Source organism: Strongylocentrotus purpuratus, unplaced genomic scaffold (assembly GCF_000002235.5).
Source record: "Strongylocentrotus purpuratus isolate Spur 01 unplaced genomic scaffold, Spur_5.0 spur5_scaffold_16, whole genome shotgun sequence".
NCBI lineage: Eukaryota > Metazoa > Echinodermata > Echinoidea > Camarodonta > Strongylocentrotidae > Strongylocentrotus > Strongylocentrotus purpuratus.
The window spans coordinates 34,180,526-34,207,613 of record NW_022145601.1 but is presented as its reverse complement, the minus strand read 5'-3'; the positions used below and the strand labels follow the sequence as shown (position 1 = coordinate 34,207,613).

The following is a 27,088-nucleotide window of genomic DNA, read 5'->3' as shown; positions in this document are numbered from 1 at the left end:
TGAGGTTTCATATGAAAGTGCAGAAATTGAACTTTCTAGAAATGTGATTTTCTCCTTGAAATTCAGAGACCGCTCGGCAAATGACTGTTTGGTTTCCTCTCTTCAAATTGATTTTAATCACTCATGTGTGAAATATGCATCATAATGAGTTGTATCAAATGAAAGAGAAGGATCTAAGCTTTCCAAATATGTGTCATTTATTAATTATAATTGTGATTAAGTTATGATAAAACATCGATAGTTCTCGGTTTCGTTTTTTTCTGGGACGCACTGTATAATCAATACGCAATTGGGTTTCGTGAACCTCATATCCAAAAAGCACATATAAATTGTAATTGACTTCATTTTATTCATTTATTTGTCCAATGAACATTTGACATGGATATTTATTTCTTTTGCTCATAATAATACAACAAAATAACGGTCGAAACATTGATATATTACGTTGATGATTAAAATATTATACATAATATTTCGTTGGTTATGGATTGTTCTCTTTCAATTATCTAAATTTGATAATTTATTGGTCTTTCTTAACATACTTTAGATTAATTTGTGATTTGCACATAAAATATTTTGAAGTCTCTTTATCCGCTAACAATGTAGCCATAGTACTGTATACACATTCTTAACTTACTTTCCTTATTTCTATATGGAACAAAAATGAAAATGTACTACATCAAGATAATCACTACGTTTTCTTATGATAAAATAAATTAACATTTCAGTCAGGTAATTCTATAAAACGTATTCATTATGGGAGAATTAACAAGTAAACACATTATACATGACTTCTTATAATATTTATCTGTTAATACATGAATATAATAGGGTACAACCTAACTACAAATGTAAAGACTTATATAAACTTTAACGTCAGTTTTAAGAAAGGAGACTACAATATTAAGTTTTGTTATATTAAAGACTGACGGAAGATAATTCCAGAGGCTAGGGGCGGCTGCTCCCAACGCCGTGTAATAGTGGACTTAAGTTGAGCTGTTGAGGTATTAGTAGGAAGTGCTGGTTTGCAGATCTAAGTCTTCGTGCAGGAATATTAGATGAGATCTTATGGAAAATATAAGCTGGACTCATATTGTTATGAGCTTTATAATAATAATAATAATAATAATAATATGGATATTTATATAGCGCCGGTATCCGCCAGGCTCTGACGCTCATGTACATAAATAAAGTAAACTTAAACCACACCAATTATAACGCTATGTTGACATGATTAAATAGCACTGTTTAGAAGGAGATGGGTTTTTAGAGCAACTTTGAAGTCATGGAGGGCAGTTAGGTTACGAATACTAAGTCTAAGTGGCATAATTTTGACGATGATTCTTTTCAGTCGGAGGCAACTGGAGTTCTTGAAAATATAACAGTTCTTGATCTGGATAACAGTTATAGATTTATAAAGCGCATTAAATTTAGTAGCGTTTCCGAGCTTCAAACATAATCTGACCTATTTTTTGTATACGTCCGATTTCACTGAGATATACTTTGTGGAAGGCGCCCCTTACGTGCAGTAATTGCACACGGCGCAATTACGACGTACAAGCTTTCCGTGTTGCTTAAGTGTGTCAGATTCCACTACCAACATTCGAGGACTTAATGCATAGCCAAGTCGTTGTAGATGATTGCAGGCCCTTTACCCTGCAAGGAAACAAAATAGAAAAAAGTGGCATATGAATAAATATTTGGATAAAAAGATTGATGACTACCTTGTTATTACACAATAATTCGGATTCGTCTACAACAGGATGCAAAGACTGAGAAAGTAACAGCTTTAAACAATCGAGAAACGGTAACTCTGTAGTACACTGCAATGTTGTGGAATAACAAAATATATAATTAGTCTTGCGGTGCACACAGAAACGTGTGCATGGGGTAACTCATATGCGGCATGACTGTTTGATCCAAACATATATCTTGTCATATATTTTGTTTTAATATGACAGCATTTCAATAGGAATCTTTTTCATTAGACATTTCTTCTTGCTATGCCCCTCAACTGACATTTACAAACAAATGAAAAAACCTCACAAATTATTTCCCTCCTTTACCAGTGCCTCTTATATTACTTTAAAGCCTAGTAATGGATTGTACGATTGATGGATCAATCGCCCAATCAGTTAGTCGTACAACATGGTTAATTACACAATAGTAATCAATTGATATAAAGTTACCTTTGTATCATACGGGTCATAGAACTCTTCTTTCTCAACCTTTGATACATGCTTCCTTACTTTGTATCTGACATTTGTCGTCCCCCCCCCCCTCCCTTCCACTCCGGGAACAGAGGGATCGCATTCATGTTCCAAAAATCTCCGGTAAAGGGGTACTTTTTACGCAACAAAGTCCGGCTCGTAATAAACACACAAACAAAATCGGCCCGTATTGACTTTCCACACCGGACTCAGGAGGGTGATTTCAAAGGGAGGGAGCATTCATACGCGTACCCTAAATAGAACTGGGGGGGGGGGGGTTAATGAATTGACATCGGACGCTTACCGATAGATCCGGTGAGTATTCCTGTCTCCCATCGGTTCTCCTGTTACCCCTGGAGATGGGAACCAGTGCAGTCTCTGGTAGGACGTTGGGCCCTGGGGGTTGTCTCATCCTCAGCATAGAGTGACCGTATCTCTCGATGTGGGGATCGAGTACCGAGTCGATGTCAGATTCGATGGATTCGGACCCATCGATCACCTTGGCGAAGAACATGGGACCATCAGCACCTCCTCTGCCCTCAGGGTAGACTCCATCACCATGGTAATTCTATGAAATTGAATATAAATGGACCTTTTTCATTCAAACGTTTGAATAAAACATGAACATAAATGATCAACACTTAAACGCTACATGTACTTTTGTTTTTAAGTAGGCATATTTATTGAAGATACACAATATTCCATATGAGATTTATTGAACAGTTTTCTTTCTTTTTTTGGAAAAAGAAAATGACTACTAAATACTCAACCATATAAAATCCCACTTCATGCCATTTCTCTATTTTCTATCTCAATTCATATTGGTGTCAGACAAACAATCCTTTAGATTCCATGATATCTTTTTATCATTCAATGCTATTGTTTGTCTCTGATCTTACCACATTTCTCATAATGACATCGTCATCGAAACTGTATGAATGTGGACGCTCGCCACGTCTAGGATCGGGCCGCATGTCGTCCTGGAATCTTTGTTTGTAAAAGCGTCTTCTTTGGACCATCATCACGTAAGCTAGACAGCAGAAGAAGGAAAGTAAGGCAGCTACTGCGCATACGCTGATGGCGATGACCACTGCCTCCCACGGAGCTGTTTAAGAAACAAGCAACATGATTAGATTAAAGGGAAAGTTGTGGGAAACGTGGAATATTATTTGAACTTTAAAAAGAAATTGTGTTGGTGTTAAAGAATATTAGGACAAATTCATGTCCTTTGAACAAAGAAAGTTCTTAAATGCCCTCATAATCGAAATAACACAATATACGGACTAAATTCGGACCATTTATGTCCCGGTATGCCCCCGGTCTTCATGTAGTTATCTTCTTAAAGTGAATCGATGGTTCTTACCAGAACTTTTCGAGCTTTCAATGGATAAATTAGTTTTCTTACCAAAGCATACAATAGTATTATTGAATATATTCCTAGTTTACATTTACATGTTAGTTTAAAGAAGTAGCGTAGACACATACCTAATCCAGAAGAATTAGGCTCTTCGGTAGATCCAATTTCTGTAGGGGAAAAATGTAATGCATTTGTTAAAGATATATCATATATTGTCTTAATTACATGTTGTACAGAGCAAAACGTTTATGGTTTAAGCAGACAATATCAACACTAATCAAGTCGCTTACAATTCTGTCGCTCTAAAACATTGTTTTTCTATTCCTTCCGTATCGAATCGAGTAATAAGAAATAGGCTAGTTGTCTTAAATGATAATAAGAATTATATTCTAAATTTATATAGCGTTTAATTCTAAATAACGCCTCTTTACAGTTAAATTCTGGTCATCGGATTCATTCACACACAATGTGCTCCACTACCTGGGAAGTATTCCTACCACTATCCTGAGGTCATGTGAAAAAGTACTAACAAAAATCCTTCGTCATCCTACCCGGTTCCAAATTTCTCTTTTATGTATGGAGTGGAAATGGAGACTAATGCTTTGACAAACGACGTTGCTGTGTCGAGGATCGAACCCACGACCTTTGGATTTCCTGCAATGTGGCTAACCGCTGCACTACGACACCTCTACAATCTTTGTGCCATCTCTGATCACATGCAATAGTCTATCGGTTTCATAGTATCACAAAATTAATGTGACCCTAATGCATAGGAGTTATGTGTAAGCATTAGCGGCACTGGAATGTGTGTCGGCAGGCGGGTGAGGCATTGCTTTGAAATAATTGTTTTGATTGGGTGAATATCACTTTCAAAAAATGTCCGCAAAAGTTGAAGATTGGTGATGTTAGATGGACGCCTTTAAAGTTGTTCATGCGTGGGTATATAGAAGGCAGCACATATCCGTACGTACTGGGGCGTAATACCCGTTGGCTCAGTGCTATGTAGTGATCGCCAAGTTGCCTGCTTAACGATTGACTATATACCCACGCATGAACATTTTTAACATCGCAACAATTACAACAACAAAAAAAATCAAATTGTCCATACAATATCTACCAAAAGGCTGACCTAAAATTAAGGAGGAAGTTGGGAGAGGAAGTTGGACAGATAAACACATGAAACAAAATTGAAAAGGGTAAACGATGAAACATGATCTTTGGATACAATGCAATATTTGTTCGCCTCATTCTCTACAACCTATACACTCCCTACCACAAACGTGCCCCTAATCAAGCCCGAACCATCCCCATGTCTTTACACACTACTCGACCATGCACTTTCAAGAATACATCCTACGTAAGAGTAGCCTATAATCTAGGCGGAGTGCCGAGCTTTTTTCTTTGCTGCTAAACTAACCTTAAGCAGAACGTCTGATACGGCGAGACTACGAACCGTGAGCCGCGAAGCGGCTCACCGCCTATAATCACTGGTCTAGCTTTAGTCGTTGTTTTTTTTTTTATTATCGACCATGAATCCGTGGCAGTTTTTCGTACGAAAAAACCTCATGAGTACGAAATGAACTCAACCAATCAGAAACACGTATGGAGAAGAGTCTATGCATATGCATATTATAAATCACGTGACATTACGTCATTTTCTTCATCCAAGATGGCGGGTAGTTCATGCGACGACGATCTTCTGCGAGAAAGTTTTATCATATGCGGCCAACAAACTAGGCATTCCTAATGGAAAATTCAGAGAACTGCAGGAATCCGCTATTCGTAGCGTTATTGAAGCCGGCAGGGATATTTGTGTTGCATTACCTACTGGTTTTGGAAAGAGTGCAATATACCAAGCAATCCCCTTGTGCTGTGATTTCCTACGCGACCACGGATTCTATGATCATTTTTTCGTTGCGGTTTCTTATATCTGATTGGTCGAACGTAACATAGGTGTACCTTATTTGGTAGGGCTGTTGAATGATTCATAGATCCGCCATTTTGAATATATATGAATATTGATTAGCTAGACCAGTGATTATAGGCGGTGAGCCGCTTCGCGACTCACGGTTCGTAGTCTCGCCGTATCAGACGTTCTGCTTAGGGTTAGTCTAGCAGCAAAGAAAAAAGCTCGGCACTCCGCCAAGATTATAGGCTAACGTAAGAGTGGCATGACGTTATCCCATCCAAGAAGTTACCTGCTCCATATATTAAAGGGGCACTGTTACAGCTGGGGGTGTGGGGGCAATAGCTCAACTCGAAAAATGATATGCGACTTGACAAGGCTACATAATCAAGGAGTGCGGGAGATTGTTTATTATTTTCTTATTCGCCCTCTTCCTTTCTCTCTTTTCTTGATTTGTTTCTTTTTTAATATTATTAACATTAAGACCTTTTTTTCAAGGGGCACATGCTCATCATCTCCCTATGTATCTAGGGGAGCGTTTATCGGGTCTTGCCACTAGATATGTACATATCGAACCCCACTGTGCGAATGTGATTTTCGGGATGTCGCGTTTATCGTCTCTTCGCGATTACAAAAAGGCCTTGTCTCTGCGCAGCTTGTTGCGCCGTTTGACCCGGGAAGCAGAGAGTTGCTCGGAGGTCAACTAGGGCAAAGCACTGGTTGCGCACTATTTCGCTAAACCGGAAATTAGCCGGGGAAGATCCGATTTGTATGTGGGGTTCAAAACAGGTTTGCGTTTATCATGTCTCAGAATCGTGATTCTGGCTGTATGTCACATTTAAAACACACCTTTTTGCGTCTTTAGATATGCCCATATCTTTAGATATGGGCATATCTAAAGACGTTTAAAAAAGGCTTTGCGTATATCACCTTCAAAATGAAAGACGTTTGAGAAACCTGATTCTAGGCAAAAATGCTGTCAATAAACGCACCCTAGGCCACAGCTACTCACCTTCTCTACAGTCTAGGCTGCTAGTTAAACGGCCTTGGAGCACATCGGTGAAACCCTCCATGCACCCGCAAACAAACCCATCCGGGTCTTCGGAAGATTTATTCGTCTCCACACATACAGCGTTCTCGCCACAGATGCCAGCAGTTTCACACTCCGCATTGTCTACAACTAATTATATAAAAACAGAGATGGAAATCGTGAATGTCATGTTATAGTAACATTTCAACTCAGATTATGCAATTTATAGAGGCTAACTCTGATTATGAAACAGGGGTAATCTAGATTATAGTACGGTTGTTGATTAACATCTGATGCATGTATTATTATTTTATTGAGAATATCGTAGATACAGCACGATGAAAGTATCAGATATAAAATGAGAACGAATGGTTCAGTTTTCCCTGCCCGGCTTTTTACAATTTGCCTGTAACGGGAAAAGGGGAATTTGGAATTCCAATAACCAATGGGCCTTTCCCACCGACTCCTTGGGGGTGTCCCAAAGTTTTATTAAAAAACCAACAACAACAAATTTGTGAAGAGTAAAGGTTTAAAAAAACCATAGTAATTAATCCTTCTTTATTTATCCTACTTTTAATTAAATACTGATGTTTTTCGATATCTTTTGGCACATGTATAAAGTTCAGATGATCCCTGGGAGGTATTTTTTAACACAGAAAACGACAAACCTCCTACGGTTAAACCGCTTGGATCCGCGAGCATTAGTAACACAGTGGATGTAGACGTGTCGTTGGCATAGTAGCTGTCATCCAAGATTTGATCATACATAACAGTCTGCAGCATATCTGGGTCTTGAGATACCAGGTCGTTCGTAAAACTAATAATGAAATCAGAAATGATGCTTCCTGCCCGGAAACCATTGATCTGGATATCGATTAGGGTCCCTTCACCAATGTCTCCACTCAGCTTCTGAATGAGGAGTTCACGTATCTGATTGGAAGCAAACATTATAGTGAACATAATTATAAATAACGGTTCCTGTAAATATGATTGCATTAAATCATTTTCCTAAGATGCATTACGTGAATTAGATGCGATGCTTTATCATGTGTACCTATATCTACAATCCCTGTGATCATCGATTATTGAATGTAAGCACTTTATGTATTTTGGCCCCAATTTAAAGAAGATACAAACCACCTCAAGTTTTAAACAATCGTGTAAAATATGTATTCAAGCTACCCCCCCCCCCCCAAAAAAAAAAAAAAATAAATAAATAAATAAAAAATAAAAAATAAAATAAAATAAAATAAATAAATAAATAAATAAAATAAAAATAAAAATAAATAAAAAAATAATAATAAAAAAAATAAAATTAAATAAATACAAAAATTAAATTTAAAAAAAAATCAAAAAAAAAAAAAAAATCAACAAACCAGCTCAGTACAAAAAATGGATATCGTTGTTTTGCATTCGTCCATATATAAAATGTTTTTACCTCCCAGAGTTTTGCATTGTCTTGGGAGAAGGTATCGAAACAACGAAAGTAGTGATTGCTATTTGCTGAACATGATATAATCTTTCTCGAGTAAGTGAAATTGGACTGAATGATTAAAGACCCAATGGTTCTTGAAGAAATGGTTATAGACAAATATGTCATTACACGAAGTGATTTTTGGACAAAAAGATAATTTGACAACATTTTAATTGAATGAGATGAAATGATGCTATACCGAATGGTGTTGGACCAAATGGTGTTAGACTAAATGACAATTTACTCCTGTCTACACAACTGGTTATGTATCAAAAGACTTACAGCGTTTTGAATGGCTAGGGCCAGTATTTGATATGATTCACTGTCGGGATTGTTGAGATCTTCAGTAAAAATGGCATCGGTTCCGTTTACTTCCACGATGGTCCACGATGCAGAATATTCTACAAAGTCTGATTAAAAGAAATAATTGAAAATAAAAATAAAATAGTTGGAAGTCTACATTATTTAGTCATTGCTAAACAAAAGGGGAATGTGATCGTGTAAAGAATATGAAATAGAATCGGACAAAGTTAGCAATTCGAAAATCGGAAGAGGATGAAGAAATATAAATAATAATAATAATAATTATTATCCTTGCTTATATAGCGCCTAACACTTACTTTATCAGAAGTCTCTAAGCGCTCTACAATAATGCAGCATAATTACCCTGGCTTTAGCAGTGCAGCTGTTACGCGCGCTGCGTTTCAAGGAATAAATTCCTACTAGGTACCCATTTACTTCACCTGGGTGGAGTGTGGCAAATGTCGATCAATGTCTTGCCAAAGGACATTAGTGCGGCGGCGGGACTCGAACAGCGGACCTTGTGATCGACAGTCCAGAACAGAGGCAGAGGCCACAAGAGGAGTAGGAATACTTACTTGAACAAAGTCCATTCGTGCCCGTTCTTCTTCCCGGCCGACATGTGCAGGCGTTTTGTTCACAGAGTTCTGTTTCAAAGTCACACATGTTCTGGCAGCCATCTATATAAGATGTAATGCAAATTTACCATTAATACATTGATAAATAGATTGGGTACACATGGATACGCTAATATTGACTCACAGTGATTGTCTCCTATTACACATTAGAATTTATTCATAGTTTAGCAGTTTAGCCTTGATTGTTGTGATGCTGAGAATATTTAAGAAAAATGAAAGAAAGAAAGAAAATGAGACGAAGAACAAATAATACACAATAGATCAGTCGTTTCATAAAGAGAAACAATTATACTAACAAGTGTGTACAGTGACTGCTTGTTTCATATCAGTTAAGTCAGTTTTAAATTCCGAAATGTTTATTTTCCTTAATCGCAATAAACTCTTTAAGAACGGTAATGCAAATACTTTTAGTAAGAAATTCGCCTTTGTCTGAGTTAGTTTGAAAATATGACTTTAATTATTTCTTGAGTTTCTTGACAAAGATCGCCTACTGCTAACAATTAGATTACAAACATGTTGCTGCAATCCTCTCCTTTGGGGATATAAATCTGTCAGGAGGGATAACCCCCCCCCCCCGACTGCCTCTCCCTTAAATAACCTAGAACTTAATCCGTAGCTTTATGTTCGTTCCTTTTTTGGACCCACCTGTACATTCTCCATTGGCTTGTCTTTCTTTTCCAGTAAGACATTCACAGACGGATCCAAAGCAGAATTCTTGTGAGGGACACGTATTGCTTTCACACGGCTCTACATAGTGAGTTTATAAAAATGACGAATGTTATTTCAAAGTGGTGAGAATTAAGATTCAATCACAACCTCAGCATTCTGATATGAAAACAAAATGTTAGAAAATGGCCTACAGTGACATTTATTTCAGAAGAAAAATGTGTTTGTGAACATTCAAATTTTACGAAAACAAAAATAACTTTGTAAATTACGTTTTAAACAATATTTTACGCCATTAATATCATCAATACCATTATGATATGTTTTAAATATATATATATGTATATATATTGTAGATATGAAAATATATAATTTTAACACATTACAGTTATATAAACAAATATTATTTTTTAAATACCCATAAACTGTTTGCTGAATCTCTTATTACCTAGTATTTATCTTCAATTTTAGTTCAGGATTTTGTTAGCTACCTGTTCCTGCGGTTGTAGCAGCTCTTGTAGTGATCCTCTGTTCTGTTGCGCGTGGCTCTGTCGCAGCATTTGTAGTCTTTGCGGCTGTCGTCTTTCCATCCGTCGTTGACTGCTTGGTCATCTCAGATGTTTTGGTGATGGTTGTAACTGGTTCTGTGGCAGAAGTTGAAATTGTCTGTGGGTCGGAGGGTGCATCCGTCGTAAGATCAGTCGTTACATCCGTAGAGGGCGTTCCATCTGTCACTGTAGAATGGTCCGTAGTCATACTGCTTGTATCCAGGACTGTACCTGTGTTAATGTTTTGTGTAACTGGTTCTGTAGCAATAGTTGACATTGTCTGCGGAGTGGAGGGTGAATCCGTCATAGGATCAGTTGTTACATCCGTAGAGGGCGTGTTATCTGTCACCAAGGATGGATCTGTAGTCATACCGCTTGTAACCGGTTCTGTACCTGTGTTGGTGTTAGTGTTGGTTGTCACTGGTTCTGTGACAGGAGTTGACATTGTCTGTGGAGTGGATGGTGCATCCGTCGTAAGATCAGTCGTTACATCCGTAGAGGGCGTTCCATCTGTCACTGTAGAATGGTCCGTAGTCATACTGCTTGTATCTGAGACTGTACCTGTGTTAGTGTTTTGTGTAACTGGTTCTGTAGCAATAGTTGACATTGTTTGCGGAGTGGAGGGTGAATCCGTCATAGGATCAGTTGTTACATCCGTAGAGGGTGTGTTATCTGTCACCAAGGATGGATCTGTAGTCATACCGCTTGTAACCGGTTTTGTACCTGTGTTGGTGATTTGTGTAACTGGTTCTGTAACATTAGTTGACATTGTCCGCGGGGTCGAGGGTGCATCCGTCATAGGATCAGTTGTTACATCCGTAGAGGGCGTGTTATCTGTCACTAAGGATGGATCTGTAGTCATACCGCTTGAAAGTGGTTCTGTACTTGTGTCGGTGTTGGTTGTAACTGGTTCTGTGGCAGCAGTTGACATTGTCTGTGGAGTGGAAGGTACTTCCGACTTAAGGTCAGTTGTTACACCCACAGAGGCTACAAATAAACAAGAACAATAGAATGAAAAAGACTGTAACATCCTCTATGACAAATTTCATTTTACAATTAAAGCTGAAGGATAACAAAGTACTCGACACCCTTTATAAAGGTTAAACAATATATTAAAAACAGATGTGAAGCACAATGAACGATTCAAGTACTGAGTAACGTAATGAGAGGATTTTACTTGTTTTAATTGAAAAAATATCCCTAATACATATGACAATGAAGGATGCCTGCTAGCTTTAGGAGCCGCAGTTGCCATTTACTTTTACATTTCGAGTATTTACCTTCGTCCGTTGTTCTAGTCGTCCCCGTGTAGTCTGTCCTTGTAGTGCCCTCTTTTGAAGTTTCTGTAATCATGTCCGTCGTCGGAACAATCGTCGATACACCTGTCACCATATCATTGGTAGTCGAAGTAATTTCGATGATTGAAGTGAAAGGTTCCTCGGTTGTTGCCGTAGCTGTTACAGTCGAGGATGTTACATCTACAAAGCAAAATGAAAATGATGTCAACATAATCAGTTTATATGTACGATTACCCACATATAAAATCTTGATTTGCTATGAGAAAGGCACCACTGAGGGTAGCCTGTGTTTAATCTGCCACATGCATGTATCCTTCAACTAGGTTGATCTGAAGCGGGTTAGCCCTCTTACTTCATTTTTATTTTTTATTTTCTTCTAGAATTGTAAATTCAAAAGATTTTAGTTTCATGTTTCTTTATGAATTATTAAGTTCTTCATTTCATATTCTATGAACGTAAATAAAACCGACCAACCGACCAACTAGCTTTTCTGTTTCAGGAAAGAATCACTCACTAACCGTAGCCAATGGACATGATGAAGGCCAATTAAATCCCCTCGAACACTCAAAATGCGTGCTAGGGCTGCCATCGTACATTGGTAATGCACGGTATAATGTCATGGGGGGGGGTAGCGGGGCTTCATTGTAGGGGAGTTTTTTTCTAAATATTTGTCATTCTGTTTCTTTCAGAGGATACACGAAATTATGGAATTAATATTTGCGAAAGATAAGAAACATTTCAAACATTACTCACCGATCACGCTTATAAGCTCAGCAATTAGTCTAAGAACAGTAGGACTTAGGGTACCATTGACAAAGCCATCACTTGCTGTAACAGCTTCGATGAGAAGAGCTTGGATAATGGAAGCGTTGCCAGTAAAGTTTGTGTTAAAGATCAAAGTGAAATCCACTATGATGCTTCCAGGGGAAAAGCCATCTATTCTGATATCAACAAGGGAGGTTTCCCCAAGCTGTTCTACGAGAAGATCTCTGATCTGTGAAAATATATACAGAACGGGAAACTGACATTCATAGGGTGATTTACGTTCATGATGGAACATCAAGCGGATTACAAATTTATGACTTAGAGTACGTCATGACTGGCAAATCAACTGATCGCTAGCGTCCGTCATACATACAATTGATCCTTTAATTATCGAAAAGAAAGGCATCTCATCATATTATAATTACGATCAGCTACCTGTAAATTGCATATTTTACATTTCTATTTCACGGGATGCTCACAGCACCTTCAAGTATTATTATTACCCTAGCTGTTGCACAGCTGCCCTCAGGCACTGAAAGCATTCAAAGAATAACTTTTTATCAGTTACCCATTCATTGAACCTTAGGGGAGAGAAGCAATGTTAACTGATATACCTCCGAAGAAGAGAAACCACAAGGTCATGGTGACCCCCCCCCCCTTCCCCATGCCCTTCAATGCGCAGGTGACGCCAATTCATCCACAGCGATTCAAACGATAATTGTACAGGCTTACCGCCATTTCTAATGCCTCGACGAGATTTCGATATGCCTCGCTGTTAGGATCATTTAAATCGTCTGTGTAAACTGCTTGTGTGCCGTTGATTTCATCAATGACCCATGTGACTGCCAATTCAGTTGAATCTAGTACAAAGTCAAAGAAATATCAACGCTGTGAGAAATGATAAGCTAGTATGTGTACTTTCAATGTAATTCAGTCATTACAATTCTGTTTTGGCGGTTATACGTTGAGTGTCTCGAAATTACGATGATTCAATTTTACCGATGAAGAACAATTATGGTGTTCCATAATAAATGCAAGATAAGAAATAATCCTTAGATGTTAGCTTTTGAGGTTTAACAGAAGACGATACTAATGCAAAACACAATAACTTGTGATCAAGAACGCTTGAAAAATTATATTTCAACATGAGTTATTTTCATATCATCGAAAGGAAACGCGGCCATGAATTCCAAATATGATTACAGGAGTAGATGTTGCAGTTTCATCCTACTATACATACCTACGCAATCTCTTTTGTGACAGCTATAGGATACTATAAATCCAGCATTATCAATTATACTTCGGTCGAGGGGGGGGGGGGGAGTCGGATGAGCGAAGCCTTGCCGCAGGATAGTTAGCGACCAAAGATCGAAATCATGTCCTATTGTAAATGTGACAAGAGCCTTCCACCAAGATGCCACCGATGACAGTGCTCTCACAACCACTTTAACAAACTCACCTTCCTCTATGGGGCTAGTTGTGCTTAGTCTCGTTGATCTCCTTTCAATCGGACCTTCTGTCTTCATATCAGTAGTGGACTCTGTATCCAGTGGGATTGTACTGTCTGAAGCTGTTTGGGTAGTCATATCTGTGATCATGATATACGTGGTTTGTTTTGTATTAGGATCAGTAGTGAGTTTAGTTGTACTGTACGTAGTAGTGTCTGTCGCAGTTTGCTCCATTCCAGAATTAGAAGAAATAACAGTGGTAGCAGCATCTGTTTTATCTGATGCAGTTTCTGTAGTCATGTCTGTTCCCAGAATATTCGTAGTTTTCATTAAGTCGGTACCAGGTGTAAATGTATTATAGCCTGTTTGAAGGGTACTGTCAACCGTTGGTAGTTCGGTAGGAATTACAGATGTAAGTTTGCTATCTATTGTAGTTTCGGTGGTTAAAACCGTCAACGGAACAGTCGTGGTTATATCCAGGTCTGTATGTCCAGCAGATGTGGGGTTTAAGTCAGTAATACTTTCTGTCACAGCTTCTGTAGTTATGTCCGTCATTATAATTGTTGACGTTTGTTTCACGTCAGCTGTAGGTCCAGTGTTTATGTATGTCGTTGCGTCTGTGGGAAGCTTTGAAGTCACGTCCGTCTCATGAAAAACAGTAGTTTGTTCTGTTTTAATGACTGTCACAGTCGTAACGCCAGTCATCATATCTGTAGTTGGTTGCGTATTTGTATCTGTAATTCGAACGGTTTGTTTAATACTCGTAGGACTACCAGTTGGAAATTCGGTCGTCAACTTTGTCGCCATATCTGCAATTGGTTCTGTAGCTACGTCTGTAATTTGGATGGTTTGTTTTGTACTAGTAGGACTATCAGTAGGAAATTCAGTCGTCAATTTTGTCGCCATATCTGTAATTTGTTCTGTAGTTATCTCTGTAATCTCGACGGCTTGTTTAGTACCAGTAGGACTATCAGTTGGAAATTCAGTCGTCAAGTTTGTCGCCATGTCTGCAATTTGATCTGTAGTTATGTCTGTAATTTGGATGGTTTGTTTTGTACTAGTAGGACTATCAGTAGGAAATTCAGTCGTCAATTTTGTCGCCATATCTGTAATTTGTTCTGTAGTTATGTCTGTAATCTCGATGGATTGTTTAGTACTAGTAGGACTATCAGTTGGAAATTCAGTCGTCAATTTTGTCGCCATATCTGTAATTTGTTCTGTAGTTATGTCTGTAATTTGGATGGTTTGTTTTGTACTAGTAGGACTATCAGTAGGAAATTCAGTCGTCAATTTTGTCGCCATATCTGTAATTTGTTCTGTAGTTATGTCTGTAATCTCGATGGATTGTTTAGTACTAGTAGGACTATCAGTTGGAAATTCAGTCGTCAAGTTTGTCGCCATATCTGTAATCTGTTCTGTAGTTATGTCTGTATTCTCGACGGATTGTTTAGTACTAGTAGGACTATCAGTTGGAAATTCAGTTGTCAATTTTGTCGCCATATCTGTAATTTGTTCTGTAGTTATGTCTGTAATCTCGACGGATTGTTTAGTACTAGTAGGACTATCAGTTGGAAATTCAGTCGTCAAGTTTGTTGCCATATCTGTAATTGGTTCTGTAGTTATGTCTGTAATCTGGACGGTTTGTTTAGTACTAGTAGTAGAACTATCAGTTGGAAATGCAGTCGTCAATTTTGTCGCCATATCTGTAATTTGTTCTGTAGTTATGTCTGTAATCTGGACCGTTTGTTTAGTACTAGTAGGACTATCAGTTGGAAATTCGTTCATTATTTCAGTCATCATATATGTACTTGGTTCTGTAGTTATGTCGGTAATTTGATTGGTTGAAACCTCATTAGTAATGTCCGTCGTAGAATCTGTATTCGGATACGATGTGGTTTGTCTTGTCTTTGCGGTAGTGTCAGTAGAATCAGAAGAAAAAGTTTTAAGATTTGTCATACCTGTAGATGCACCCAGCCCGGTAGTTTGTTCGGTGGAATCTTCAGTTAAAGCCGTTGCTGTCAAAGTAGCCGTGGACTCTGTTGTAGTACTAGTATCGTCCGTTATATCTTCTGTAGGAATGTCTGTCATATCGGTTATTCCTGTAGATGCACCTAGTCCAGTAGTTTGTTCAGTAAAATCTTCAGTTTCTAAAGCCGTTGCGGTCGAAGTAGCCGTTACGTCAACTGTGGACCCTGTTGTAGTAATAGTATCGTCCGTTATACTCTCTGTAGGCACGTCTGTAATATCGGTCGTTCCTGTAGATGCACCCAGTTCAGTAGTTTGTTCATTAAAATCTTCAGTTTCTAAAGCCGTTGCGGTCAAAGTAGCCGTTACGTCAACTATGGAACCTGTTGTAATAATAGTATCGTCCGTTATATCTTCTGTAAGCATGTCTGTCATATCGGTTATTCCTGTAGATGCACCCAGTCCAGTAGTTTGTTCAGTGACATCTTCAGTTTTTGCGGTCGAAGTAGCCGTTACGTCAACTATGGAACCTGTTGTAATAATAGTATCGTCCGTTATATCTTTTGTAGGAATGTCTGTCATATCGGTCATTCCTGTAGATGCACCCAGTCTAGTAGTTTGTTCAGTGACATCTTCAGTTTGTGCGGTCGAAGTAGCCGTTACGTCAACTATGGAACCTGTAGTAGTAGTAACGTCCGTTAAAGTTTCTGTAGGCATGTCTGTCACCCTGTCCGTAATCTCTGTTAGAATAATATGTGTCGCTATTTCAGAAGTAAGGTCCGGTTGTAGATATTCTGTGGTCTCTCCGGTTATGTCAGTCTCCAAAGGGATTGTTGTTTCAGATGCTCCTGTAGATGAAGTTAGTTCCTCCATCGTTGTTCCTGTCCATGGTGAGGTAACTTCGGTGTTGTACGTGTCAGTTCCACCAATTGTAGGCAAATCGGTTTTGGTTGAGAAATCCTGGATCTCGGTCATGAAGGTTCCCGAAGATAAATCATCTGTAAAGGCCTTCTCTGTCGCTATATCCGTTGTCATTGGTGGCTCTAGTTGAAGAAAAATATGCATATAGTTGGTTTCCAGACAGTTTCCCAGTCCAGTATCTTTCGTTGGAAGATAATAGACTGTTTTACCAGATAATAAAACCAGATAACTTTATTAATTGTAGCAAATGCAAGTCTCAAATGCAAATCTCGTTCTTAATACGTTGTTTTAACAATAAGCGTGTTACACATGTCATGGTCTAAATTGTCTGAGACTGAAACCACTCAATGTTCATAAATTATGGGCTCCCTTTGGTGATTGGAATAGCATTATTTTCTAAAGGATGCAGCTCCGAAGAAAATAGTCACTATGGTTGTCACCGAAAAGAGTGCATCATGCTTCAGGTGCCTCGAAAGCAGTGTATTGTATAATTGATTTATATCCTTCGTTAGAAATACACACAATAAAAAATAAAGGGTTGAAGCTGAAATATCATCAAATTAACATTTTTGTCAAACCAATAATAACAAAAAAATACCAGTACATTTCTGACATTTGGGGGCTGACCTCTCTAATATTGTCATGCGTCGCAGTGCGCGCATGTTTGCGTGGGTTTAAACGGGGTAAATCCAGGATATACAATGTTACACGTCACGCATTTCCATTTGTTCATGATGTAAATATTTAACATCGCATTAACCACCCCTGACAATAATATAACAAGGACTATTTACTCACCAGAGCATTCTAGTAGTTGGTCCCATTCTCCATATTCCATGTTGCATGTGAGTAGAAGTGGAGTACTATCTCCGTACTGACAGGTGAATGTTTCACTATCTCCAGGGGCATATAAACCTTCTGGTTCGGCATTGGATGGTGATCGACACCAAACTAGATGGAAATAGAAACAAAACAATGATGATATTAAATTACAATAATGTTGAATGGTAAAGTGGGTGTCAAATCACTTTTTTTTTTTTTTTTTAAGATGCAAAAAGTAAACCAACATAAACATTGAATATCTGTTTTTTGTTTAAGTCTAGCAAACTATAATTACATGGTAATGTGCACAATATATACATACCAATAGACAATACAGTGCGTCCCAGAAAACACAAAACCTAGAATTATCGATGTTTTATCAAAACTTTATCACAATTATAATTATAAACTTAGATCCTCTTATTTCATTTAATGAAAACGACTTTACTTCGTTTCATTAACGATCAGCCATCCACCAAGTCTTTCGTCTTATTTGTGTATGGCTGATCGTCAACGAAACAGAGTTAAGTTTTTTGCCAACTCTGTTTGTTGCTACGGCAGGCAGCCATTGAAAACGATTTCGTGTAATGAAATTATGGAAATGCAAGCATTAATTTAAACAAAAAAGAACTTTGTTATTCCTGGCTCATTTTTCCTGATTGAGGTGTCATATGAAAGGGCAGAAAATGAACTTTATGGAAATGGGATTTTCTCTTTGAAATTCAGATACCGCCCGCTAAATGACTTTTTGTGTACCCTCTCTTCAAATTATTTATAATCACTCATGCGTGAAATATGCATAAAATGAATTGCATCAAATAAAAGAAGAGGATCCAAGGTTAACAAATATGTGTCACTTATTATTCATAATTGTGATTTAGTCATGATAATACATCAATAATTCTCGTTTTTTTTTATTTTTTCTAGAACGCACTGTACATACTAGCAAATAAGTGTAGGTTTTGCCCAATCAGTTTGGATTACATATAAACACTTGGCAACATAATACGCATAGGCATCATACCGCAAACGTGAAAGAGCTGGAATCGGGCAACCATTACCGAAGGAAAACAAGAATTATTTCCCTTGGCCAAATAGGAGACATATTTCAAACTTTTTTTTTCTTCTCGAAATTGTATCATCAGTTTACTAATAGTGTCATTTCTATCAATTATGAAATAAATTAAAGCAGTAAAAGCACTTAATATACATATTTATATATATGTGTGCAGATATTATTACAGTTTTACCTTCACATGTAGTTGAGTTAGGGTTAGGACTCCATGTGCCATTGTTACATGTCAGTTCGTCTGGTCCTTGTAAGCTACCATACCCCTCAGCGCAGGACAGCATAGCAATTGAACTGTGAGTGTATACTGCACCCGTGTTCAGCAATGTCACTTGGTCTATTGCAGGATCATCACAGTCCACTAATAACACAATATAAAACACATGTTTAAATAGGAATGCATATACATGGATGCATATTTGTGTTTAATTTATCGCTGACACTCTCCAGCCAGGTGTAATACATAGGTAAATGACAGGAATTTATCTTTTAAATGCGATCGGTACCGTAGGACAGGGAGGCTAAAACGAGAGTAATAACAGGTTTCCGTTTGTTAGTGTTTTGTCGATGTATTTTTGTAGATGCCTTGTCATCCTATCGAACTGATAACAAATATTTAAAGATACACTTACGGACTTTATATTTCGTCTTTTATCAATAACATCGCAACTGAATTGAGCACCTGCTGATATGAACATGTTGTGGTGGTTGTTACTTCTCATTCTTACTTTTTCTTCTTCCTATTGTTGTTTTCTGGGTAAACCGTAGCCTTTTACAACCCTTCGAGTAATCAATTTTAAAGGAGATTGTTTAGAGATGAAGAAGTGTTATGAAATATGTAAAAAAAAAAATACTGTATGATCCATAACCGTCTTCATAACAATGTTGTTGATGATGCAATGGTTGATCAATATTTTTTTCTTCATAGATACTGCTGACCTGGTGGAGCCATACAAATCTGTATCAAGCCAGATGTAAGGAACTTTTCCAAAAGGTTAAAATACTTTATTCGAATCTGGGCATGCCCCATACAAGCATATCTTCCCATATCATGTCCCTAAATCTGTATAATATGCATTAATGTCAATAATGATCTGTTATTAAATGTTCTTCTCTTCCCATCTTCCTCATCTTTGTTTGACTATTACATTGTGTTATTTCGATATGCTTCTAGCTTCTAGCGAAACGGGCAACAAATTAAATCATATCGGATCAAACCAAATCACATCAAGTCAGATCAAATATGCATAAAGAAAAAAATAAATACAGATACTCCTGATAAGCTAGTATCTACAGTATTATCGAAACCAAGGAAATGTCTTAACAATAGGTACTAGCTGACAAGAAACAAAAATCTACTTACAGTTGCATGTGACGTCAGATAGAGAGTACTGGAACGAGCCGTCTGACATACAATATGTGAACGGAATCCCTATTATCGAAGAACCTTCTTCGCATGCTACATTGATGAAGTCACCGTTATAGAACTCAACACTGCCTGAATCCAGCACTATATTAGGGTCTATACCATCGGGCTTCAAACAAGCTGAAAATAAAACAACACATCAATTTGTTTGGGTATGAGGGAATTCTCTCAACAAACAGTTATGTACACGCTCACTGACACATCGTTAGTTGTAATGCCTGTGCTGTAAAGCCCAGTTGCACTACTTAAAGCTACTTGCCCACTTTAAAGCTAACAATCCCTAATCGTTGACTGTTGGTCCCCATGATCCCCTTTTTCTATGTTAATTCGGAGCTGATTTGATGAGATAACCACCTGTCAGTGACCTTGCAGAAAGGTCTAATTCCCCTGGCCAAACTAGTACAGACGGACTTTAAAAGAGGTGCTCGTTGATAATGATGACGATGATGGTGATGATGATGGGGATGATGATGATGATGATGGTGATGATAATCATGATGATGATCATGCTCATGATAATAATACTAAAAGATCTTTTTTTCTTATATAGTGTTTTACCAATACCAACGAAACTGACAAGTAAAGTATTGCTACTCCGGTCACTCAAATCTATTACGATTCTCCACTTGACAGCGCTCATTCTCCACTCCCTGGTGGAGTATTCATTCGTCGAAAAACCATGGAATGTCATGAATTAAACTTGGTTCAATTAATTTTGCTCAATTCAATTTGGGTTTGGCAACAATCCGAAGACTTCCATGTTATAATTACAATCAAATACCAAAAAGAAATATATAACACGCTCATAGAAATGCACATTAACATACTGTATAATAATTCAATTAAAAAATGTTTAATATGTTTTTTAAAAAAGCTGAATCTTGACAGGAAAGCGTATTTTTCCACTAACAAACGTAATACACTTTTTTTCCTGCAATCACAACCTCGGTTTCATCATGTTTCTTTCTATTGTAAATCTGACCTGAGTAACATTTCATGAATCTCAGCTTTGCCAGAAAATGATTATATTTTGCATTCAAATACCTGGACACCTGAAGGTGGTATCAGACCAAACTCCATCGTCGCATTCAAGTGTTGCTTCGTCCTCATTCAGGCTACACGTCAGGCTAGCCGTTACACCATGTAGGTATATATCATCTTCTTGATCCGTCCCGATTGGTGCTGAACAGGGAGCTGAAGAAGAAACAAATGTTTCAGGCTTTTATTCGAATATCTTAGTCACCCGGCCAGAAAAGACCGATTTCAGAACAACAACCACGTCAACAGATCGAGGATGTACATGACCATGAATGGCGAAGATGTCCGGTATCGGCCGGGCTGGGGGAATTTAAAGGATCAAGTTACATCAGTTGAATTCAGTCCACTGAATTATGAAATATATGAGCGTGAAGATATTTAAAATTTGCAAAATTATGAATAAATTAAAGTTTATGGATGTTTGCCTTGATGTTTATTTTCTTTAATCTGTTTCCCATGGTCACAGTGCGAAAAGCGTACAGAATACCGCGGTCACAAAAAAAGCGACAACTGACCGAAAAGAAGAAGATCTGCATTGCCCCATTTTGATAGTTATCGGTAGGGTTGGAGTCGGTTAGGCTGTGTGACTCAGATGTTATGACTTGTTAGGTCGGATAAGATACATGTCTGCTGTTTGTTAAACTTAATAATATATAAATCCTGCAACGTCCATTGTGATTTTTGAAATACTTATTGTAACTATAGTAAACAGGTGAATACAATAGTTTGTCAATAGACTCTAGATGAAGAATACAGGGAGTTTGAACACTTCACAGACACGGCTTTGTGATGTGGTCTCCGTAATATCACATTGTAGAAAATAGATGAGATCGGGGAGAATCTTTGTTGAAGATTGTATAGTAGAGATCTTTTTTTTTTTTTTTTTAAAGATCGGTGAGTAAAAGCCTATCTTATTTATCCCTTTTACACAGACCGCTATTGGTTATACATGAAAAGCCAGGTGATGCTGTTTTACATGTGTATCATTGTTAATTTTTGTTGAGGATATAGTAACAATTGAAATCAATAAAAGGGTTTAGGTAACGTTACCCGGTTACAATCAATATGGTTACTGGATATCGGTGTCATAGTATATTTACGTCTATCAAACAATGGAATATTAAACACGCGATTATTCTTCACAATTGTAAAACAGGATAGGGAGAGCAAGAAAGAATGGTTTAACATTTAAACACAAAACATGAAAGGGACAGATCTTCCAGAATTTAAACGTACAAACAAATTCATATAGAAAGAGGAGAAGAAAGAGAAAATAAAGAACATTTCATACAATTTGTAATACCTATAATTTGATAACTATAATAATTACAAATGAAACCTTATCTCTCTCTTCGGTAGAAATGGAGAGGTCCACTGAAAAGCAGAGCTTGTAAAAAAAACTAATGGTGAAAGAAAGAAACCATATAAGATATAACCTCTAATTGTAAAGATGGTACCTTACCTTGGCATTTTATCTGGCTTGGGTCTGGTTCCCATGTTCCATCATTACATACTGTAGTATCTGCACCTTCAAAAGGCTCTCCGTAGTTCGTGGCACACTCTAATGTTACAGTAGCATGGTGCGAGTATGGTGCCATCTCTCCTCCAACAATGTTAATAGATTCTTGACCCGTAATAGGAGACTCGCATTCAACTGGACGGTAAATGAATTTTTTACTGTTATTGGTCGTTTGTTTTTATTTCGCACCCGTTGATTGGATCTATACTGGATTACACGTGTTATGTAATTTGTTCAAACACAGGAAAACACGTTAAGATTCAATATTCAGAAAATCAGAATTCAAGTATTATTGGCCGTATAAATGAAATACAGTGTTAAACGATTAATAAAACAAAATTATCGTTTACTGGGAGTCAGAAGGGCGTTAGGTTTATCTAAATTTCATATAATAAATAATCTTCTTCTTTTTTTAAAATCTGTATTGGTAATTCAAGAAAATGTAGCAATTGTGATTATAGATGTTGGAAAGTGATAAAACATCTACTTTACAAAAAACATGTAGTTTGGCAATTCAGTCATACTAAGCAGTAGTCATTTTGCAAAATGTATTGTTGTAGTTATCTTACGATCGCACGTGAGATCTTCCAATGGGTTGGTAAAGGCTCCTCCAATACAGTATGAGACTGGTGATCCAGAAAGTATTCCGCTGGTACACGTGATCAGAATGAACTGATCCTCGTCATAGGGGCCATCAGGTGTGGTGGTTAAGAATGGATCCAAACCACTCGGCTTCGTGCATTCTATAGAAACATAATTTTATTAGTATTAATAGTATTTACTACTACTAATAATACTAATTTATTCATTTATTTATTTATCTATTAGTTTTTTTTAGTAGGTTGGCTCCATCAGTAGTTAAATACTGTTTTCCTTGAAGGCCCTTCAGCATAAATACAAAATTACAAACATATTTATGTAAACAATCCAGATCGAAACAAAATGAATTCAGTTACAACACTTTCGAACTAAAGAAAAGAAACAAAAACAACACAATGGACCAGTTCAATTATTTCAATTATTATAACGCCAAAAAAAAAGAGTAAATGAAGAATTTGATGGCGCATTTCTTAAAAAATTAGGTAAACTATTCCAAAAAGCCGCACCATCAAATGAAAAACTTTGTTTTCCCATCTGGGTTTTTATTTTAGGTAAAATTAATCCTGCGTTTTGTGCGTTATGTACAGATTGGTAAAGTTAATGATAGTGATAATAATAAGAATAATGATAAGAATAATAGTAAATAACAATAACAACAACAAGTGTAATATTAATGATAACAATAATAATACAAACAATTATATAATGACGATACAAATATTAACAAAATTTATGAAAATACCACTACTACTACTACTACTACTACTACTACTACTACTAATATTAATAATAATAATGATAAATAATAGTCATATTTGTATGGCGCTTAATATTACGTGTCTTCATGTTAAACTAATTATTACCCCAGCCATTGGATTCAATTGCTGATCTGTACATGAAAGTCCCGCCCCCCCCCCCCCCCACTCAGTGTTATTTAGGGTACGCATATGCTCGTTCCCTCTTTTTGAAAGCACCCCCTATCTGAGGACTGCCAACATTTCCGAGCCCCCCTTTCGCGGGCTTTTTGCGGGCTTTTCCTGCCTTGGAGACCCCCCTAAATTCGGAAAAATGCTCAATGTACCCCCCTTAATTCGGAATAATTTCTCAGGAATCCAAAGAGATGAGAGAAAAAAAGAAAAAACACCCCCTTTTTTAAAGAAATCTCCGGGTGAAAAGTCAAATACACCCCTTTTTTTTTTACTATTCTCGGGCCGGACTTTGTCGCACGTAAAGTACCCCTTTACCGGACATTTTGGCAACACGCATGCGGTCATTCCGACCCCGGAGTGGGGGGGGGGGGGGGCGGGATGAAAGTACACACGCTCTGCTCCTTGGGGAGAATTATGGCAAGGCAATATTTTGAAGGCGCATTCGTTGCAAATCCAACTCTACTGGGTACCCATTTACCACCCGATTTAACAAGGATATAGCCCTGCATTTGCATATTCAGTTACTTTTTTGAAAGGTCGACAACGTCACCTCTACAATACATGACATAACAAATATATGTATAAATCTATTCTATTGCACACCCAGTAGGTGTCCTACTGAAACCATATACAGATTAATACGAACGAACCATTTATTAGTACATTGTTTATCATAAAATAAATCTCACTATGAAAGAGCCAAATGATACTGATCCGTTAACCAATACAATAAAACGTCTACCAACGCCGCGGATGTACCATCAGTAATATTACACTGTTTTTTGCAAAAGCTTCAGTCAACAATCTATAGTTTTTTCAAAATGATATGTACTTTCTAAATGAATTGAGATTTCATTATCTATAGATACAGAAATAATGGTTCTTTTAATAATATAGTAAACAACCATGTAAGTTTCACAAATGAAAACTAAATCAGTTTCATCCAACATTAAGATTTGATACACATTAAGTAATTCATGTCGCACTTCTAACAATGCCCTGAAAAAGGTACCATAAATAACTTTCAAATCTCAATTATTGTGGGGCCTTTGTATGGAAGCATTAACATGATAAGGTCTATACATTTTATAATAAACAGAGCATAACAAAACTATATTATAACTTTATATCATTCAATAATATGAAATGTATATCACCTATCAAATACCTGACTGAATAGCATTAATCACTTAATACTCGCACATAAAGGTTAAAATCAAATGTGTACTTACGTGATCTGCAAAAGTTTAAAAGACACGCCGTTAAGACAAGTAACACCAGACACATTGAGTTCCTCATTGTATTCGAGTATGGCAATGTACATGTATCTCCTTAAGTCATTCGCACAATTATTTATCTCGCTTTTATACGTTTAATTACATCTGTAGCGACCTTCACTTCGTCGATGGAAAATTCCAAAATGTTGTCTCAAAGTATCTCCCGTTAATTCACTTAGTTCAAATATTCTTCTACACGTTAAAACGTTGACGACTTTAACAGGCCAGCTGAAGGAAATTTAACTTTTTTTTTGCCAGTTTCAAATATTTTCCCTTAATGATATCTCTTTATAAATCTAAACAGGATCAGCTGGAAATGCACCTACGTCAATCCTACTCACTAGAAATGCAGATACGCCCAAAGTCGTGTCGCCAAAAAGCAGACGTTCTCATCAAGCAATTTGAACCCTTTCAGAATTTGGTCTAGAAAAATACCTCACTCGTTTTAGGGGTAAATTTGCTTTCCAATGATGGGCAAACATGCTAAGTCTATAAAATGAAAGCTTTTTTTGACAGTAAACAGGCGTTGCTCTAAATCCTACTCGAGCGAGAAATTAAAGTTCACATCCATTTCCTTTCCGTATCAGTTAGCGTCGAGAAGCCAGAAAATGTGGCTTTTTGTCTTGACTTTCATCCCCCTACCTGGATCAAAGCTAAAAATATGGTTGCCGCTCACGTCTCATTTTAAAGCTCTTGAAATTCTCAAAGTGCATCCACATTCTTTTTCATCGGACAATGGCAAATATTTCAGAATAATCAAGAAATGTCGTCGTAAAGTAAAATATTTTTCAAAAATATATATAACAAATGTATGTATCTTAATAAACACAGGGTAGCAGCTATTTCCATGCATACATTATACTCCTGGGTGCAGCTAATCAAATGTGTATTGGTGGCTTGTAAAATTGTTAACCTATTGACTCCTGGAACCGAGTGGCTCCTATATTAAGCCAATGGGAATTAAACAATTCAGTATTCAACGGGTTAAAGGCCGTGTTGGGAGTCGAACCCTCAACCACTGGGTTGAGAGTGACGCGAATGTGCTACTGCACCACGATACCTTAACTGTGTATTCTATACACAAGCGTAGGGCTTTTTTGTACACTCAAAGGATGCAGCATCGCTGTTTTAATAATAACATATCATATAAAGATGTTCATTTTCACAAACATCTCAATATAAAGCTTCCCACTGGATATTCAGGCTACGCAATAATGAAAGATTGATGACCGTTTGTGTACACATGAGCTGTACAGTGAACATACGAAATCTGCATCATGTGTTTTCAAATAAAAAATAGTCTCCTTGTTCCTGGATTAAAGTGGCCCAATAGATTGGGCATTGATATCGTTGGAAGGGGGGGGGGGGCTACGGTTTTAATTCATAAATACATTTTGAATCAGGGAAGGGTGTATAATCTGTGTCCATTCCTCCCCCCTCTCTTTCTCTTTCTCTCTCTCTCCATATGTATATATAGGAAAATGGTCTAGGAACGTGAGAATTCTCGCACTTTTAACTTTTATATATATATATTAATATATATCCATTGGGTTTTTCCCTTTTCAACCATTCAACTGTCCCTTGTCTCAGGTAGCTACATCATAGTTTATTAAAGTGTAGTTAATACTCGTCTGCGCACGATACGAGACTTGTGAAAATAAGCCGTGTACTGTATATAAAATAATATGCAAACAATAATTCGTGACTCCAAACGATTTTTAGCCCGCTCGACATAGTCTATATACACAGTATTAACCTATCAATCAAGTTATACCAACAATCCTCGCTTTATCTTGCTTTAACACAAATGGCAACCTATTGTATATTATTGATATTTTATTTTCGTAACAAAGTAACATATTGAAAACGACAAGAATCTGGG

The 27,088-nt window shown here is 37.3% G+C and overlaps 1 protein-coding gene across 1 annotated transcript; it reads right to left on the bottom strand.

The window, feature by feature from the left end:
* Positions 1–248: 248 nt before the first annotated feature.
* LOC100890054 (mucin-17) lies at positions 249–25,613 on the bottom strand. The gene is made up of 22 exons (XM_011664554.2): positions 25,162–25,613; positions 22,970–23,143; positions 22,344–22,535; positions 20,888–21,037; positions 19,781–19,963; positions 18,599–18,778; positions 17,325–17,477; positions 15,599–16,648; positions 13,652–13,780; positions 12,925–13,052; positions 12,181–12,421; positions 11,410–11,607; positions 10,073–11,116; positions 9,561–9,662; positions 8,856–8,957; positions 8,260–8,387; positions 7,172–7,433; positions 6,486–6,653; positions 3,696–3,734; positions 3,110–3,315; positions 2,515–2,778; positions 249–1,656 (listed from the first exon to the last, which is right to left on the bottom strand). The coding sequence occupies exons 1-22, from the start codon at positions 25,226–25,228 to the stop codon at positions 1,612–1,614; spliced, it is 5,205 nt and encodes a 1,734-aa protein (XP_011662856.2). The 5' UTR covers positions 25,229–25,613; the 3' UTR covers positions 249–1,611.
* Between the last annotated feature and the right edge of the window lie 1,475 nt (positions 25,614–27,088).

Coding starts and splice junctions, on each gene's coding strand:
- LOC100890054 (XM_011664554.2), bottom strand. CDS start 25,228: ATGAGGAACTCAATGTGTCTGGTGTTACTTGTCTTAACGGCGTGTCTT. Junction 19,964..20,887: donor TACCACCTTCAGGTGTCCAG/GTATTTGAATGC, acceptor TTTTATTTTCAG/CTTGTTTGAAGCCCGATGGT. Junction 3,735..6,485: donor CAGCCTAGACTGTAGAGAAG/GTGAGTAGCTGT, acceptor TTTCCCCTACAG/AAATTGGATCTACCGAAGAG.